The sequence below is a fragment of the Cynocephalus volans genome, chromosome 9 (assembly GCF_027409185.1).
Source record: "Cynocephalus volans isolate mCynVol1 chromosome 9, mCynVol1.pri, whole genome shotgun sequence".
NCBI classification, from domain to species: Eukaryota; Metazoa; Chordata; class Mammalia; order Dermoptera; family Cynocephalidae; genus Cynocephalus; species Cynocephalus volans.
In genome coordinates this window covers 7,483,226-7,501,916 of record NC_084468.1, presented here as the reverse complement: position 1 = coordinate 7,501,916, position 18,691 = coordinate 7,483,226, and the positions used below count along the sequence as shown (strand labels likewise).

Sequence of the window (18,691 nt, the reverse complement as noted above, 5' to 3'; positions counted from 1 at the left end):
TGGAAATCATCAAGTCGAAGGTATACCTGTTCCCCAATGTTCATCGCAGCACTCTTTACAATAGCCAAGAGTTGGAACCAGCCCAAATGTCCATCATCAGATGAGTGGATATGGAAAATGTGGTACATCTACACAGTGGAATACTACTCAGCTATAAAAACGAATGAAATACTGCCATTTGCAACAACATGGATGGACCTTGAGAGAATTATATTAAGTGAAATGAGTCAGGCACAGAAAAAGAAATACCACATGTTCTCACTTATTGGTGGGAGCTAAAAATTAATATATAAATTCACACACACACAAAAAAAAAAAAAAAACTGGGGGGGGGAGAAGATATAACAACTACAATTCCTTGAAGTTGATACGACAAGCAAACAGAAAGGACATTGTTCGGGGGGAGGGATGAGAGGGAGGAAGGAGGGAGGCTTTGGTGATAGGCAACAATAATCAGCCACAATGTATATCGACAAAATAAAATTTAAAAAAAAAAAATTTCCCCAGATCCTCAGCAAATAAATGATGGTGTTTGTATTCAAAAAGAAAAAAAAAAAAAAGGTTATGGTTAAGGATATGAAGTAATGAATGTTAATTATCTTGATTTAGGCATCCCATAACATTTCAAAACAACATGAACACAATAAATACATAAATTTTTATTTATCAGTTAAAAGTACAAAATTTTAAAATATTAACAAAAGACATTATTTGATCTATATAATTGGAAAATCTCTAGATATGGTAAGCAGAGATGACTCGAATCATTACAACAGATAGTCAAAAACTTCATCCGATTCCCAAACTTGAGCCAGTTCACAGACTTGAATGAGTCCTTGAACGAAGAGGATGGGTCCCCTTGACAAAAACCCTGCAACACTGCCACAAATATATGTTATGACTCTTCCTCCATGCCTTCCCCAAAAGGATCTACAGCATTAAACCATGGTGACCATTCTCTGAGCAAAGGTATATACGAGGTCTTCTTTCCTTAACTTTTTCTTCTGAAATAATGTTAGATTTACAGAAGGGTTGTAAAGATAGTGTAGAGCATTCCTGTTTACTTCCCCTAACATCTAATACACCAGGGTACATTTACTAAAATTAACAAATTAACATCGATAGAATACTATTAAGTAAATATAGACTTTACTCACATTGAGCTTTTTCCACTCATGTCATATTTTTTTTGTTTTTTGTCTTTTTGAAAACACTAGACACGGGATCTGAGTAGATGCTTAGTCCTGGGCACGGGAGGTTCCATGGCCACTTCTTTTGCTGGGAAATCAGTTCCTTCATCAGAAGCACTGCTGTGTGGAATGCCATGACAATGACAACACTCCAGAAGTACGCAGATAGTAGCAGAAGCAGCATGGCAAAGGAAGGCAAATACATTTTCAGAATATGTATCTAATCCGGGGAGGACCATCTATGCTCCCTGCATGAAGAAAGAAGTCCAATATAATCAAACTTCCCCCCGGGCAAGTGTCTCAGGGAAGATGCCGTATCAACAGCTTACAGTCTCTGCTGTTGCCCTCAGTCTTACTGTGTCATAATAAACTATCCAACTCATTGATATATAACTACCAGCACTTTATTGTGCTCCTGGATCCTGTGGGTCAGAGTTTGGAGACTGCTCTTTTTATGCTCTACAATGTCTAGACCATAGCTAGGAGGACTTGCAGCTATGGTCTGAATGTTTGTGTCCCCCCAAAATTCACATGTTGAAATCCTACCCCCATGGTGATGGTGTTAAGAGGTGGGGCCCATGGGAGGAGGCTAGGCCATGAGGGTTGAGCCCTCATGAATGGGATTAGTACCCCTATAAAAGAGGCCCCAGAGAAATCCTTCTACCCTTCTGCCATGTAAGGACACAGCAAGAAGGCACTGTCTCTAAGGAAGCAGACTCTCATCAGATACCGAATCTGCCAGCACCTTGACCTCGGACTTCCAGCCTCCAGAACTGTGAGAAATAAATTTCTGTTGTTGATAAGCCAGCTAGTCTATGGTATTTTGTTACAGCAGCCCAAAACCAACCGAGAGGCTTGAATAGCTGGGGTAACTCAAATGGCCGGGCTGGAATCATCTGAAGGTTTCTTCACTCACATTCTGGCACCTGGAATAACCCAAAGGCTGGTCTCAGCTGGGACTGTTGACCAGAGCACATACTTGTGTCCTCTTTGTGTGGCTTGGACCTCTCACAGCCTGGCATCTGAGCTTTGAGAGGGAGCATCCCAGGAGGGAATCTATACCAAGCAAGCATTCCAAGAGAACTAGGCAGAAGCTGATGGCCTTACCACTGGGTCTTCGAAGATACATAGCATGACTACTAGCAGACTCTATTGGTGAAGGCAGTCATAAGCCCACCCAGACTCAAGGGAAGGGGATAAAGAGCCCCTTTTCTCAATGGGAAGTGTGTCAAAAAATTCAGGGCCCTCTTAAAACCATTGCAGCAGGTTTTGCACTCAGCACTGGTGTTAAGCAAGCTCAGCCTCAATGAGGGGGCATCTGTGTTTCTGAATCCATGCACAGCCTCCATCCCTGCCACCATGCACCTTATAAGTGAGCCCATCCAGCAAGTACTGGGGTGACTGGAGAAAGAGGCTGCCAGATATCCATAGGACATGCCAGTTTCCCACCTTCTCTGTGGGGGGTGCCCATTGGTAAAAATGGTTGAAGTCACACATTTAAATGTGGTACCTGTTGCCTCCAAAATCTAAACATTCCCATAAGCACTGCACATCTTAATGGAGGCAGTACAAGGAGCAGCATCTTGTCTGTCGGAGGTAACAATCAACATGCTCCAGGTCACTGAATCCCCAGGAACTTCACTGAGATGACAGACTCCTGAATTTGTGGAGTGAATTTGTCCCACCCTTTGTTTCACACATGGCATCTAGAGTACTTACTCCGCCTGTTCATCAGATCCAGTTACATAACATCGCCAATGTAGTGGGCCAGTGTGATGTGGTGTATGAGGTCAAGACAATCAAGATCTATAATATGGCATATAACAAAAAGATTGACCAGCCCTAAAGCAAGGCTGTAAAGGTGTTACTCTGCTTGGTGAAAACAAAACTGGTATAGCCTCTATTATTGTGGGATCCTATCATTCCAGTTCCTTCTAGGGAACCCAGATCTATAACAGCATTCATACGTCAGCAATTTACAATTGGAGACAGTGGGCACAGAGAACTGTTCGGTGCAGTTTTGCTACAAAGGGGACTCAAGAAATGGGTAATAGCTGACGAAGATGGAGGGAATTCAATTTCATGTTTGGTGTGTGTCTGAGGGTGGGAGATATTACAACATACTTGTATGCTAATGGGGGTGATCCATCTCAAGGAATAATGAATATACTCAAAGTGAGGAGGTGCAAAAAGGTTTGTAAAAGCTGCAGCTATACAGACAGCTAGTCACACACTTTGCTTTAGAAATAAATCATCAGCTACACATTACATTTCTGTCAAAACGGGGAAAGACTATTCATCAGCTTCAGAACCAAATCTGTGACACCTGGATGAGATCTCTGTGGCCGTTTTAGAAATAATTTATTCTTTTGTTCAGCTCGTCAATTCCTAATCTTCTCTTGACCACAAACCTACAGACCTGGTTCTTTAAAGTTAGTTCTTAAGTGTATACAAAATATTCTTGATTGCTATTTCATTACTTTTAAAAATTCTATGTAGACAGTTACTAAAATCTGTAAAACTCGTTCCCACCTCAAGAAATACTGAGCTGACATAGTCTTCAAAAATACATTTTGAAAAAGTGAAGGGCATCTACCTAATCATGGCTGCCGAAGAGTCTAATAACTCCCATCACTCCTAGTACCTAGAGACCCCAGCCCCTCTCCCCAAAACTATCCTTCTTTCTGTCCTTTACCAGATGTGGCTCTCCGGCGTTTCCCTCAATTCCTTTCCAACGCATTTCTCTTTTGCTCACATGTAGCCACAGACCATTTTTTTGTTGCATAAAGCCAAATACAGCCAGGAACCTTAAGTCCTGTTTCAAGTACCCTAGAAAGACCACTGCCTCCCAAGTCAGGTCCCAGACACAGGTTTGGGGGGAGTCCCAATCTGGTTTTTACCTTAATGAACTAGATTAATTTATCTGTATGTTCCCTGCCAACCCTAATGTCCTAGTTTCTACAGAGATGTCTCTACCCAACTGACTAGAGCAGGATAGTTCTCTACCCAGACTGCACATTAGAAATCACCTGGGGAACTCTTCCAACACTACAGACAGCCTTGCCTATCAAATGAATCAGAACCTCTGAGCACTGGGCCTTCGTAAGTGGTGTGCAACCCAGGTTGAAAACCTGGTCTTGACACTGATGGTCAGAGTCAGAGCACACACTTGCTTCTTCCATATCCCTGACTTTCATGATAAAGATTTACAACTATTATTTAGTTACCATTACTCTTACAAGTGGATACTCCTTCTAAACAAAGGAGTAACAAGATTGTTTGGCGCCATTTTTAAGTTTTTATTTAATAGTTTTAATAAAGGGGAAAGACCGATAAATAACTTGCATAGGAGTTACATGACAGGAACGGGGACCAGGCATGATCCTGTTTAAACTAAATTTATTAAAATGTCTCTTTTTAAGTAATAGGGTAGTCTTCATCACATCCTAGCTGACCACAGGATTGGTGCTTGGCTAACTAGATTTTAAGAGAAAATCCCAGCCTTAGATTTCTATCCAAGTAGTAAAAATACCCTTCGAAAAAAAAAAAAGACATTTAACAGTTGAAAACGTGTGGGAGTTGTCACTGGGGCACTCTCCTTTGGCCCCACCAAGGTCACTCCAGAAGTCTGAACAAAACACTCTAACTTCTAGGGTTTACAGCCTCAAGCTTGCATGGGACCCTCACATTGCTGACTGATTGGCTACCTAATTCTGGCCTTTGCCTGACCTTGCTCTCTATTTTAAATGAAACTCTCTGCACATCTTCACATACATGTGCACACAAACTGGCTTTGCTTCTGTTTATTTACTGATCACGCCTGACTTTTCCCTTTGCAAACATCAGGATCTGATGTGATATTCCTGATTCTAAATTCTGCTTTCTCTTTCTTTCCCTCTCCATTACCCTTCATTGAGTACCTACCGGTGGTGTTTTATAAACATTATTGCTATTATCCACAACCCCACAAGACAGATATTATTCCCACTTCACAGAAGAAAAAAGATTACTACTGAAGCTCTTGCAGCCAGTAACTGTCAGGGTGTTATCTGAACCAGACACAAGAGCTGACTGAATCAGGTCATCACAGGAAGTTACAGGGAAAGGAATCTACATCAGGTACATTTTATGTCATGATGTCTACGATATTTGGGTTTAACGTGAACATATTTGCATGTGAAAGTGTAAATACTGTCCTGATGAGCTCTTTGAAGAGCAGAGTAACCTTCTCTAAAAAGATACCTTCATTATTTCTAGTGAACTCAAAGTGCAAATAGCTAAAAATGGAAGCTATTCCAAAGTCTGTATGAATAAAACCCACAAGAAAGCTAAAAAAAATATTTTATTTAAATGGTACAGAAAAAAATTATACATACTTTAAGATCATTAAAAGTTCATATGTTAAAAAATGCTAAAAACCCAATAATTTACACAATGATAAAATCTAAAGTGATGGGAAAACATAGAATACTTTAATTTGGTCCCCTCACCTAACAAAACTATTATAAAAATGAAATACCTAATAATGACTGAAGTTGGGTTAAAGGCACATGACAACATAATTCCTTTAGATACACGTTTTATTTATTTATTTATTTTTGGCAACTGGCAATTACAGGGATTGAGCCCTGTTCCTTGGTGTTATCAGCACTATGCTCTAACCAACTGAACTGACCAGTCAGCCAAGCTGAGAAATTTCTTATTGATACATTTTATACAATGAACTGCTATCCCTTAAAATGGAAGAGTGAACAATTTATTTAAAATATTGGGAGTGTGTTACGCACCTTTAATGAAACCATTTCTTTCTCCAAAGATTCACACAGATTAACATTGCAAAATAGCTATTTCTAAATAACACAGACTTCTGAAAAATTCAGTAATCAGTTGAGTTTAACAATATGCAAATGAAATATAATTTATTCTAATTTCCACAACAGATCTACAAAGTCACAATTTTTCCAAGGAAACCGCTCACTTCGTAGATGCAAAAACACACTGTAGTTTTTCCATTATCTGTCTGTGATGATTTCAGCTAGCTGCATGTTTAATCATTCACTTTACATTTATGTGTCCTTAAATCTGAAAGAAAACCAGCATTTATGTCCCAAATAAAACATTCTATCTTAAGCTACTGAATTGAACACTAAAAAGCACTAAAAATCTGTGCTCTACAACACTATCTAGGTTCTCCATTGCCGACTGTAAAGTCATGTCAGCAGTAAAAACTCAACACTAAATAGCCAAAGAAGATTTAACCACATTAGAAGGGGAGGGGTGGGTGAAAGGGTCAGACAGACAGGGAATGTTCTGAGATGCATGAGTATTCAGGAGCCCTGAGCTCCTTGTGGCGACACATGTAAACAGAGACATAGGGCATGTGCTGAGGAGTCCCAATGGTCCTTAGACACAGCGCAATGTATGAAGGACACTTTATACATCAGCATGGTCATGAGTGTGCTAGCAACTATTTTCAGACTGACAACAATGAGATTATGTCCACTGCTTCTTTACACGGTTACACTGACTTTCCCTTAAAATCCCACAGGGAGAATATGCTGTTAGCTAAAATGTCAGTTTTCTTTAACACCCCAGTAATTTAGTGTATTAACATTTACTTCTCCGGGCCTCAGTTTCCATATCTGTAAATTGCTATACGAAGCAGATTTCTTCCAAGTTCTGACATAAGTGACATGAAAGGAGGGACTACTTTTGTCTTTTTTACCATGCCCCTCAGCAAGCACACAGAGTGCTCTGAATACACACTTATTGAATAAATGAGTTATCTGACACTCAGAATACAGACTCTACCACATAAGCACCGCGCCTAGGGGTGGGGTGGGGTGTGAAGAAGCAGAAATTCTATAAATAACACAGAAGAAAAAAGTTGATGTGTTATCCATCAAATTTTTATGAGGCAGCCAGGATAGTTAGAAAACGGCAGAATTTTTTTTTTCTGAATTAGGTAAAATCGCCCATTCTTCCTATATTCCCATTCCTTAAGAACAATCTAGCCAACAGTCATTGTGTATAAGTTGCTGGAAGTTGACTTCAATATAAAATAGTTTAATGTGTGAATATATCTATATAGGAAGGTACAAATACTATTTATCTGTAATGGATTGAATTATGTCCCCCTGAAAACTCTTTTAAGCTTGAATTGTGTCCCCCAAGTTTTAAGTATTAGAAACTTAGCCCCACAGTAACTGTTAAGAGGGTGGGAAATCCTATTATGGTAATTGAAAGGTGGAGCCTTGAAGAGGTGATTGGATTGTAGGACCCTGCAGTAGTGAATGGGTTAATAATGGTTGTCAGGGGCGTGGTTCTGAGGGCTTTAAAAAGAGAGTGAATGAGGAGGTTACTCTTGGCACGCTCTCGTTACTTCCACCATCTTGCAATGTGAGACCCCTCGGTGACTGTCGGCACCACCAAATGGACTTTGGATTTCCCATCCTCAGAAACTATAAGCAAATAAATTTTGTTTTTATTATAAAATACCCAGTTTCAAATATTTTGTTATAAGTAACAGAAACGGTCTAAAACACTATCTTTATGAGGTCTTTGAAAGGCAGGTTAGGTTGCCTTCTCTAAAAAGTAGTCACTTAGAACTAAATTTTACAAAAAGAGGTCTCAGTCCCTTTTATCTCAGAGTATAATGGACGAACACCTCTGGTGTAAACATGACTAAAAATAATTCACGAGTAGTCTGTTACAGCTGTGTCTACTGAAAATTGTCATGAAAGATATTTTTCAAATAAATTCATTATTAAAAATATCATTCCAGATATCTTACCTTCAGAAATCATCCAAGGAGTGAGATAAACATTACAACCCCCATAAACTGGGTAAATAACAACAACGGAGTGAAAAACGACCACACATGCCATAAAGCAATGTTGAAGCTAAAAAGAATAAAAATAAACAGTTGACAACTATAACTTAACATATACAGACATGTTTTATTCTAGAATCTAGATTTAGAGAACTCAATTTGGGAAAGTTCATCCAGCCAGAAACTTTCTATATATACCTTGCTTCTCAGATATGTGATTTCAGCAATACTGGAAAGGAAAACTATATATACGTATGGAACTATCACAATTTCTTTAAAAAGTTCTTGGAACTGGAATCACTAAAGGCCTTTTAATGGGAGTTGGCATGGCTTACTAGCAACTTAAGTCTCTTCAAGTTAGAGTCTACAATGGAACTTACATTAAAATAGCTATAGCCTGCTTTTATGATCTCACACGCTATCAACCTATCATGATAAAAAAGATAAAAGTACTCTCTTTAAAACAGAGTGAAGAAAGTAGTCATTTATAAGCTGCTATTAAATTTTTCATTGAGAAAAACACTATTCCTGTCACCAAAGGAAAAAATAAAACATCATCTAAGTGCAAATGATTTTGTTTGTTTTCGTTTTGTCTTTTTGTTTGTTTTTTTTTAAGTGCAAATGATTTTTAAGAATGAATTTGTAAGAGCAGAAGGTAATAGGGAAAACAATAAATAGACAATTAAATAAGTTTTTCAGATAACTGTTGGTTTTAATATAATATTTTGTTAAATGTGAATTTTAAAATCTATAACCCAGGGCCGAGCCCGTGGCGCACTCGGGAGAGTGCGGCGCTGGGAGCGCGGCGACGCTCCCGCCGCGGGTTCGGATCCTATATGGGAATGGCCGGTGCGCTCACTGGCTGAGTGCCAGTCACGAAAAAGACAAAAAAAAAAAAAAAAGTCTATAACCCAACTGACCTAAAAAATTAACATTTCTGGGGGTGACCTTAGCCTTATGAGAAAAAATAAAATACATCTATATACCTACATCACTGAAGGGTTAATAGTAATCACATCACAATGTCAAATATCCTTAAACTTAAACTTCAGAAAATATGTCATAGAAGGTACACATTTACACTGAATGTGTAATAAAGGTGTGTGGCTTTTCCAAATCAAAATTCAATTAATAAAAAGGAAAAAAAAACCAAAAAAAACAAAGACCTACACTCTTAGTTTACACAGTCTATGAAGAGTAGTTTTCTTTCCGGTTGGCACAATCATGGGATATATTTCCTTTGTGTTGACCGTAATTTACAGATTTTCTTCAGTGAGCAAGTATTACTTTTATAAACAGAAGAAACAAAAAACCTTTTTTTCCATTGAGTACCTATTAACTTATGAAGAATGATATTCATCGTGGCATTGAGAATAAAAATAACTGCAAATCAGGGAACTGGTTAAATAAACCATGGTATGTCCATGCTGTGAAAACTATGTAACTGTTTAAAAGGATGAGACACATCTATATGTACCATTATGAAGAAATTCCAAATTACATGGTTCTTTGAAAAAGAAAAGGAAAAAAAAAAAAAAAAAAGACAAACAACCATTCTGAAAAACAGTTTCGGGTAGGGCCAGCCACCAAAAAAAATTTAAAAACCAAAAGAAACAAAATAGTTTGACATTATTTACTGAAGCTGGAGATATGCGTACACTATGACCCAATAATTTTGCACATACACACACACACAGGTACACACATACATGTATACCTAACAGATATATGTGTACGTGTGCTACAAGAGACATGTACAAAATGTTCTTAATAGCATCCTTCATTATAACCCCAAACTGGAAAAAACCCAAAGCAATCAACAGTGGAACAGATAAACTGGGATGCAGTTATACAGTGAAATGCTAAACAACGATGACAATGAACAAATGTCATGGGCAACAACATGGATGCATCATACGTAACGCTGCACATAAGCAGCCAAATGTAAAGAACACACACTATATGAATCCGTTTCTATAAAGTTCAAAAGTATAGACAAAAAAGAATCTGGGTATTTAAGGGATACAAAAGAAAGTAATCACCATAAAGGTCGGGACAGTGTTTACCTGTGGCAGGAAGATGTAGTGACAGAGGGGCATGAAGGGGGTGACCAGGGTGCTGGCTCAGTTCTCCTTCTTGACCAGGGTGCACTTTACACCAATGCTTATTTTGTGATCATTCATTCAGCTGTACATTTCAGTTTTTTCTGCTTTTCTGTATGTATTGTATGTCATCATGAAAAAAAGATTTAAAAAGCAAAATGCAGAGTATTGTGGAATTTCACTTGTGTTTTAAATAACTAGGTACATAAATAGAGAAAGTGATACTAATGAAATGGAAACCAGAAGAACAGGAATGACTGGGAGAGTATTTTCTCTTATATCTTTTTTCTTCTGTATTTTGGACCCTGTACTTCATTACCTGATTAAAAAAAATAAATGTGGTAACCATTTCTATTAGTCATTTCAAAGTTAACTCACCAAATTCCTGCTGCAATAAAAGTAGCGGTTGTAATAGGTATCAGCGTCGGGTACTTGACATCATACTCTTCAATTCCCCGATACCATTCCAGATAGACTATGCAGTAAAACGCAATTGATAAACTGACAAGCGACAAGGCACTACCAAAGAGAAACCAACTGTGGAGACAAAAATAACGTAAGGGTTGGCAGCGCTTAGCAAATCAGCAGATATCCTTAAAGTTTTCACTAACAGCCTAAAAATGTATGTCTAAGAATATCAACTGGAGAAAGCATTCACAGGGACCCACAATCACACGACCCTAGCTTTCACAACGTCTCAATCTAATGGCAGATGGGGGTAAGAAAAGAGGAGACACGCGACTCATGAAAGGATTGAGAAGTGAGACTACATCCACACGTGCATACTTTCATACACCAACCAGCCAAGAATGAAGCCTGGTTGCAGCAATACATTTTCTTTAAAAACACAGGAAAGATGGCAGCTTTCTGGTTGTTTCTGAAGTTTTGAGTGTGGGAATAATAAAGACGATTCCCAGCAGGCACTATGAACTCGCACAAGTTAGGAAGTCTCATGGAACACTGAAAATCAATTTGGAAGAGTTCACTCACTTTCTCTCATAAAAGATTCCAAATGAAACCCTCCCATTTTCAAAATATTTCCTATCCCCCCCGCAAAGGTCAACATCTTTTTGTTCCCTTCCAATTCCACCTAAGACCTGACTCTGTGCGTGAGAGGCAACCTGACAGCCCCTTCTTCTAGCCCCAGCTGGTCACGGGAGGAGGCCAGATTTGGGGAACGAAGTCCCTTTCCCATTCCCCCAACTCAATCCAATACCCCCATTATCTTTTGCTCCTCTGCTGGGAGAAGACTGGCAATCCACGTCGCAGAAGAGGAGAAGAGATGGCTGCAACAGTGAAGTGACACAGGCACCCGGTGGACTTCCAGCAATGGCAGGGTTCCAGATTCCATTAGGGCCTTTTACCATGATACGACTCGGGGGCTCAGAGTCATCAGAGGCAGTACAGTGCAGTGGATAAGAGCGCAGCCTTTGAATCTGTCTGTCCAGGCTTGAATTTCAGCTCCAGCAGGAGTAGCTTTGTCACTGGGTAAATTAATAAACCTCAGTGTATTTCAGAAATACTTAACTTCCACACGTAACTCAAAGAATAGCCGACAGAAATAAAGTGTTCAGTGAAGTGCTTCTCACACAGCACTCAGTAGCCATCATTGTTATTCCACTGATGTTATGATAAAAAAATATTTCCATGTTTCTCTTCAAGGGTCTTCAAAGACCTCACTTCTGCTGGAGTGTGCCTCCTCCACATGGGCAGCATCACCTCCAAAGTGGAGGAAAAAATCTGCCTCTGATGGTATGTATAAAGCACAGAGACACATGCAGTACAAAAGCAAACATGTGGTTTATTTGTGGTATTAAAATTCCACAGGGTAGGGGTACCATTAGCGGAAAAAAGTCTAAAAAAGCCTCCTTGGGGAATGGCTATGAAAGAAAGGCTGAGGAGCCCTGTGCTCGAGTGACAGTGGTCTTGCTTCGTCAGGACCCTTCCCTCCACTCACTGCGCAGAGTCCTCTCCAGACACAGCGAAGGGGAAAAAGAAAAGATAAAAGCTGCCTGAGCAGAATGTGCTACTGAAGGTCGTGGTCCCCCACCCTGGCTGCATAACAGAGTCACCTTTGCACCTTTCTAAAGGATGCTACCTTGTCCCCAGTTTCCAAAATTCTGGGCCCTGAGCAATTGGGATTTTAGTTTTAGTTGTTTTTTAACTCCATAGTTGATTCTGTTGCACACACAGGGGTTTTACAAAATGATTTCCAGAGCATTATGATATTTTTTGTTTTTAATACTGACCTGTCTCTCCTACCTTCAAACATATAGTCTTCCAGCCTTGTACAGACTTAAAGAACCCTAATGACTTGAGCTTCTGAATTTAGGCTAGAGAACGGAAAAAAGGAAATTACCTCAGGTATCAGAGGATTGAGCTGTTTGCAAAAAGCAGAGCTCGGCCTGCACTGCCCTTTGTGGACCTGTCTCACTCCACAGCTGCTCAGACTCGCCCCGCTTAATGAGTCTCTTGCAAGAATCCAATGTTACTCAAACTCCTCAGCCTTTAAGTACGCACTTAAATCGTTCTTCCTCGAAGATGATACTTTTTTGAGAATAGGCCTATGACCCCTACCTCCTTTGCATCCTCCACAGCCCTGGTCCCAGCATCTGAGTCCTGGCTCTGCCACACAACAGCTGCATGGTCCTGGACACTCAACTTACCACCGCAGTCATCCCCAAACATCTGATATGTGTGATCATTCCTTAACCTACCATTTCTTTACAGTTAAACTACTAAGAACACCTAATATAAGGACAAACAGAGAAATTCTCCCAAGTATCCTAAAACCTCAAAAAGGTCTATCTCCTGAGGTTGGGCCGAACCAGGTACCCCTCCTAGTTACTCCCAGAACATCTTGCTCATACACTTAAATAGCGCTCACCAGGAGGCCTGCTAACTTGTCTGTTGTGGCCTAGAATGAGCTGTTGGAGGGCTAGAAAAGCACCTTATTCATCACTGGCACCTAAAGCCAAACACATCTCAGGCTCGCATGAAGTATTTGATGAGTAAAGGAGCAGCTGCTATTGGTGGCATTTGAAATTCTCATTCTTTCCTTTCCCAACCCACATTCTAAACCAGTTAAGAGAGATGGAGTCAGGCTGATGAAGATCAAACACCTGCTTTATTACTGTCAGAGCTGTGGGAAGAACATGGCTTTGATGAGCAGTGACAAAGCACTTCCTAATACTGAACCACAGAAACAGACTTACCCACTGGGTTCCAGGTTGCAATGAAAACCTAGAGACCTTCGCCTACCAGGGATGCCCCCATAAGATGATAGCATGGAAAAGTAGACCACAATCCGTGGTTCCAACGAGCAGCTGACTCCCAAGAGAAAGAAGGTGCTGAGCTACATATGTCCAGTTCACCTTAAACTCCATCATGTAAGTCATGTCACCTCCCAGGGAAGGAGTGAGATGGAAAAACAGGAAGATGAGAGTTTGGGGGGAAAGTCCATACTCATGGAAATAATGAGAGGAACAAGATTTCTCCCTCCAATAGTTTAAAAGAAACTTCCCTATGCCTACTTTCCCCTCGCTGCCTATTCCCTCCAGCTCCTTGGTCTCCCCCTCCAGAAGTCAGTGTTCTCCTGAATGCCTCTTGAGAAGAAACTGTATGTCCTCCCTTGAGTCCACAGTCCTGTCTGCATCTTTCTAGCCCCACTGGTACTTCCAGTTATCACTCTTGGCCCTAAGCAAACCAGCCCTCCAAGGCCAGCTCTGACACTCACCAACATCTCTCCCTTTTGTCTGTTATCTGGAGGCCTCTACATCATTCTCCAGTGTTCAGTGAGGACCCTGGGATATGACTCCTAAGCTACTCCTGCACATCAACTCTTGAGATTACATTGAGGGATCTGAGGTCCTCTAAATGAAGAACTATTTGACATCTGGCCTGGCCACAAAGCTTCTGACTCTTCCCACTGGTGACCTTTGCTTCATCTAATCCAGTCACACCTGTTGTTACCTTGTCAGCTGTAACTACTCTCTGAAACAAACCCTGAGACCCAATTCTCACCCTCCACAGTCCTCACTTCTTCTTCCCAGTGCTCCTGTACTATATCTTCATGAAGACCTTCAGAGTCTTCCTTCCTTCATATTTTTCCAAATGCATTAGGTCCTTCTTAAATTCACTATCTTCCTCATCCTATAAAATATTTGTGCTGAAAAAGCACACTGACATAATTTCCTGTTTTCAGTTTTCACCTACTCTGCTTTGCATGCCCAGAGTACACACTCTCTTATTCACCTTATTTTTTCCAGCTTTACTGAGGTATAATTGACAAAATTAGATTGTATACTGTATATTCAAGGTGTATAATATGATGATTTCACATACGTACGTACATACTGTGAAATGATCATCAACAAGTTAGTTAACACATCCATCACTTCACAGTTAGCATTGTGTGTGTGCACACATGCATGTGTGATGAAGCCACTTAAGATCCACTGTCTTAGCAAATTTCAAGTATACAATGGAGTATTATTAATTACAGTCACCATGCTGTAGTCACCAATATCTCTTATTCATTTTTGTATCACCAGCACCTCCAACACGGTGCCTGGCAGAGTGTAGAGGCTTACTAAGTGTTTAAAAGAATTCAAATGACAAAATATAACATAAAAATAAAACAAGGGTGTTTAACTTAATGAAGCAATAAAGTTTTCTTACCTACTAGTATGAAAGTTTTCTTTAAGGGTTTTAAAGAAATCAACATAATAGGTCACAGCAATGGATGCCAAAATCCAGAATCCAGAATGGATGTTAAGTCTTGGAAGTGGTTTTTCCTTTTTCTCAGCAGCTCTAGATGTTTCTGCAAATAAGAGATTTCAATTTACTAAGTTACCATAATTTTATGAGGAAAAATTATGCCTATTTTAAACCAAATAAAATCACCTCCTACAGCTTTCTAAAAACCAGGCGCTCCCATTTTAGCAATGAATCCTGTAAAACCATCAAGATAGATTTATATTTGGAGAAATAATTAATAGGAGCCCACTATAAAATACATTCAACATAGTCAACTGATTTCCTCTAAATGAATTTTGAAATCAAATTCACATTTTCATAGTCTTTCGAAAAATAAGATGCCATCTGGAAGTGTAAGAATTTTAATATGTTTCACATTCCCTCTAGGAAAGTAATTAGACTTGTTAATTAAGAAAAATGTGTATATAAACACACACCTAAAATAAGAAGAAAAAAAAAATGCCAAAGGCAAACATTAGGACACGAAATGAACTTGTGATCTTCCAAGAACACTTTTTATAACTAAATATTTTAATTATTTTTAACACAACCTTTTGAGGCAGCTCAAAGTAGAAAGGGCACACCAGAGCTCTAGTCCTAGCACAACACTGGTCTAGACAGGTGATAGACAAGTCAGTTCTTCCATCTGAGACCTGATCTAAAAGAATAGGTGGCTGGGGGCTGGGTCAGATGCTGATTTCTAACATGTTCCCGGTGATTCTGACATGCTCTCTCTCTAAGTCCACATGAAAACCACTGGTCCACATGTGAGATTCAGAGTCTTTAGCTGACCAGAAACGCTGGGGAACTTTCTACAGATTTGGAGAGATACCCTCAAAATGTATAAATCATATTGCCTGGGCATGATGTTTTTATTTTGAAATAATAACAAATTGGACATAGTTTACAACATACAGGACAAAAAGATCCAAAATGAAATCTCTCTGTCTTCCATCCTTAACCTCAGTTCCCCTGTCCAGAAGTAACCACCGTTACTGGTTTCGATGCACCTACAGGTGAACACACATTAGTTTATCTGTTTTGTACACAACACACTGTGCTGTGCCTCCCTCTGAAAATCACCCCCATGGGGACATAGAAGTGCCTGTTGTGCCACGTACAGACAGGCCCAAATTTATTGAACCAGCTTTCTGCTGACGGGCTCTTGGATATTCCTGGTCATTCGCTATCACAATCAATGCTGAGGTGAAACACTAACGCACACACTTCTTTGTGTATCGGTACAAGTATGTTTCTTCGGTAAATTATTAAGATTTAGAACAGTTAGGTAATTTTTAAATTTTAGTGGATCTTTCCAAACAGGTGTTAAACCCGCTCTCCGGGGAATCCTGAAGCGCAGCCGAGATGAAGACGCACAGGGCTGCCCGATCTCTAACCTTTCATGACATTAACAACCCGAAGGTGCACAACTATTTGGTAAGCCTGGAAAAATGAAACCCGATCCCTCCGGAACGGACCGGGGCTGCGGGAGGCCCGGGAGGCCGGCCGTGCTCCGGCGCTTCGCCTCCGGGAACCTCGGCGCGCGGCTCGGAGGGCGCCTCACCCGGCTCGGCGTCGCGCTCGCCATCCAGCGGGGCCTCGGCGTCCAGCGGGACCAGGTACCGCCGCCGGAGCCGCTCCCGGGCCTCCGAAGAGTCCATCTTGGCACCGCCCCCAACGCGGCGGAAGTGACGTCGCGACACTTCCTTGTCTCCTGCTGTCGGAGGTGGAGACTAAGTCGCCTTCGCGGCTTTGGCTGGTGAGAAGCGAGTGTGGAGTTGACGTCGTACGTTCCGCACTTAAATCCGCAGGCTTGATTCGAAGTATAGAATGCTGGTCTTTTCTCGTCGGAAATTTCCCACATTTATTCTGACCTACGGAAGCCCAGAAGGACCAAGCTTGCCGATGCCCAGGGACGCGGGCCGCTTCCCTGGGGCGTAAGCGCAGGAGATGCCTTCCGACCAGCCCTCGCCTCAGCCCACAGCTGCTTTCCTTCTCCTCCTTTTCAGGAGTCGCGCATCTAGACTTGCAGGAGGAAATATTACGGAAAAGGCAACCAAGGAAACGCAGACACTCAGAGAGATGGGGAAGTCAGATGATTTATTATGCTAGTGGTCCCGTTCCAAATTCCAGGGCCCCAAATGCAAGGAGAGCTGGGGTTATATACCTTTCTTGAGTAAGCATGCAAGCTTTTCTGTTGGCTCTGTCTCCAGGCAGAGTTACCCAAGCTGGGGGCTTCATCAAACAGGTGAGGGGCTTCACTGGGTAAGGGGCTTGTTACAATGGCAGGAAATGTGGTTAAGGGGCTTCCTGCAAACCGAGCCTGCCAGCGTTTCACACACACAGGCCAGGCTGGCAGGCTCTAACCACAGAGTCACTGTAGAGCAACTCACACACAGGCCAGGCTGGCAGGCTCTAACCACAGAGTCACTGTAGAGCATCTCACACACACACAGGCCAGGCTGGCAGGCTCTAACCACAGAGTCACTGTAGAGCATCTCACACAAATACAGGGCAGGCTGGCATGCTCTAACCACAGAGTCACTGTAGAGCTTCTCACACACACACAGGCCATGCTGGCACACTCTAACCACAGAGTCACTGTAGAGCTGCTCACACACACACAGGCCAGATTGACACGCTCTAACCACAGAGTTACAGAAAACAGTCAACTGTTAACCCTTAACATACTCTTAGGCGTCCCTTACAAGCAAGCACATTTTAACTGCAAACTTAAAATGAGGGAGGGGGGGTAAGAAATTTACATTCTGGGGTCCACTTCAGAAAGGCCCGCTGGACTGGGCGCCAGGGCCTGTCTCTGGCCACTCAGGGGCCCTGGGCCTGCTTCCTCTTCTGCTAAGCAGGGGGTACACCTGCCTCTAGATTCGCTGTGGGGTTTAACTGAGGTGCACCCTTGTGTGGTTCATGTGAGCCCCTTCTCCCCACTTGTGAAAAATTGTCCCAGCCGGGATCATACATACTCAATTTCTATTCCCACCCCGACACCAATAAACCATATGTCACACACGTTCACTTTTTCTTCCTCTATAATCCTGTGTTTTACTCTCCCATCCCTTTCCTGCTCAGTCATGTGCTGAGAAATTTTGTGCTTAACCGTTCTAACATTTTCTGAGCACCTACTGTTTGCTGGGAACAGTTAGGCACCATGCCAGGCAGGAGAGATAGGGACGAGTAAGACATTGGCTTTCCCCCTGAGGAGCTCCTTGTCCAAAGCTGACCATAGAGACAACTACAAGATAGTGCAGTATTTATGCATGTACAGAAGCATTTTATTTATTCAGCCAACAAACATTCTGAGCAGCTATGTGTGGTCAAATGGTGAGGACAGAGGTAAGCAAGAATCTAGTGGAGGAGATGACTCCAATGGTGCAGTATTGTACACACAGTACTGTACCTGGGCTTATGAGAATACCGAATAAAGAGCAGTTTATTCTGCTGTGGTATGTGATAATGGAGGGTGGTTGGGGGGTCAAATACAGGGATGGGTAGCCCAGAAAGTCACATAGGAAGTAAAATTTGAATTAGTTCATAGGCATTCATTTGTAAAAGGAATGTAATAAGAAATATTCAAAAAAAGAGTGTGAGGTTTCTACTGACTTGTGTCATTTCTTCAGCCTTTCTACACCCTTTGGAGCAAAGGATCTAACTGCCGGGCAAATCATATGGCCTTTCTAAACAATACCTCCTTTTTCCTGTTTGGTTTATTTTGGGGGCTTTTTTTGTTTTTTTCTTTTCTTTCCAGACTCCTTAAGAACTGGGATTCATCTTTTCAAAGCCAACTGAGGTCT

The 18,691-nt window shown here is 41.2% G+C and overlaps 1 protein-coding gene across 3 annotated transcripts; it reads right to left on the bottom strand.

The window, feature by feature from the left end:
• Window positions 1-780: 780 nt before the first annotated feature.
• On the bottom strand, window positions 781-16,553 carry TMEM128 (transmembrane protein 128). 3 transcript variants are annotated; one of them, XM_063108358.1, is made up of 5 exons: window positions 16,447-16,553; window positions 14,805-14,946; window positions 10,503-10,661; window positions 7,984-8,092; window positions 781-1,438 (listed from the first exon to the last, which is right to left on the bottom strand). In XM_063108358.1, exons 1-4 carry the CDS (start codon window positions 16,541-16,543, stop codon window positions 7,993-7,995), a joined length of 498 nt encoding a protein of 165 aa, XP_062964428.1. In that variant the 5' UTR covers window positions 16,544-16,553; the 3' UTR covers window positions 781-1,438; window positions 7,984-7,992. The 3 variants fall into 3 exon arrangements, with proteins under 3 accessions (XP_062964428.1, XP_062964425.1, XP_062964427.1); XM_063108355.1 differs by lacking the exon at window positions 781-1,438 and adding an exon at window positions 5,753-6,272; XM_063108357.1 differs by lacking the exon at window positions 781-1,438 and adding an exon at window positions 6,281-7,651.
• Between the last annotated feature and the right edge of the window lie 2,138 nt (window positions 16,554-18,691).

Excerpts from the sequence above, each read along its gene's own strand:
- TMEM128 (XM_063108358.1), bottom strand. The coding sequence starts at position 16,543 with ATGGACTCTTCGGAGGCCCGGGAGCGGCTCCGGCGGCGGTACCTGGTC. Across the intron at positions 10,662-14,804 it reads GAAAACTTTCATACTAGTAG|TTGGTTTCTCTTTGGTAGTG; the intron begins GTAAGAAAACTT and ends TTGTCTCCACAG. Across the intron at positions 8,093-10,502 it reads TTTATTGCAGCAGGAATTTG|CTTCAACATTGCTTTATGGC; the intron begins GTGAGTTAACTT and ends TATTCTTTTTAG.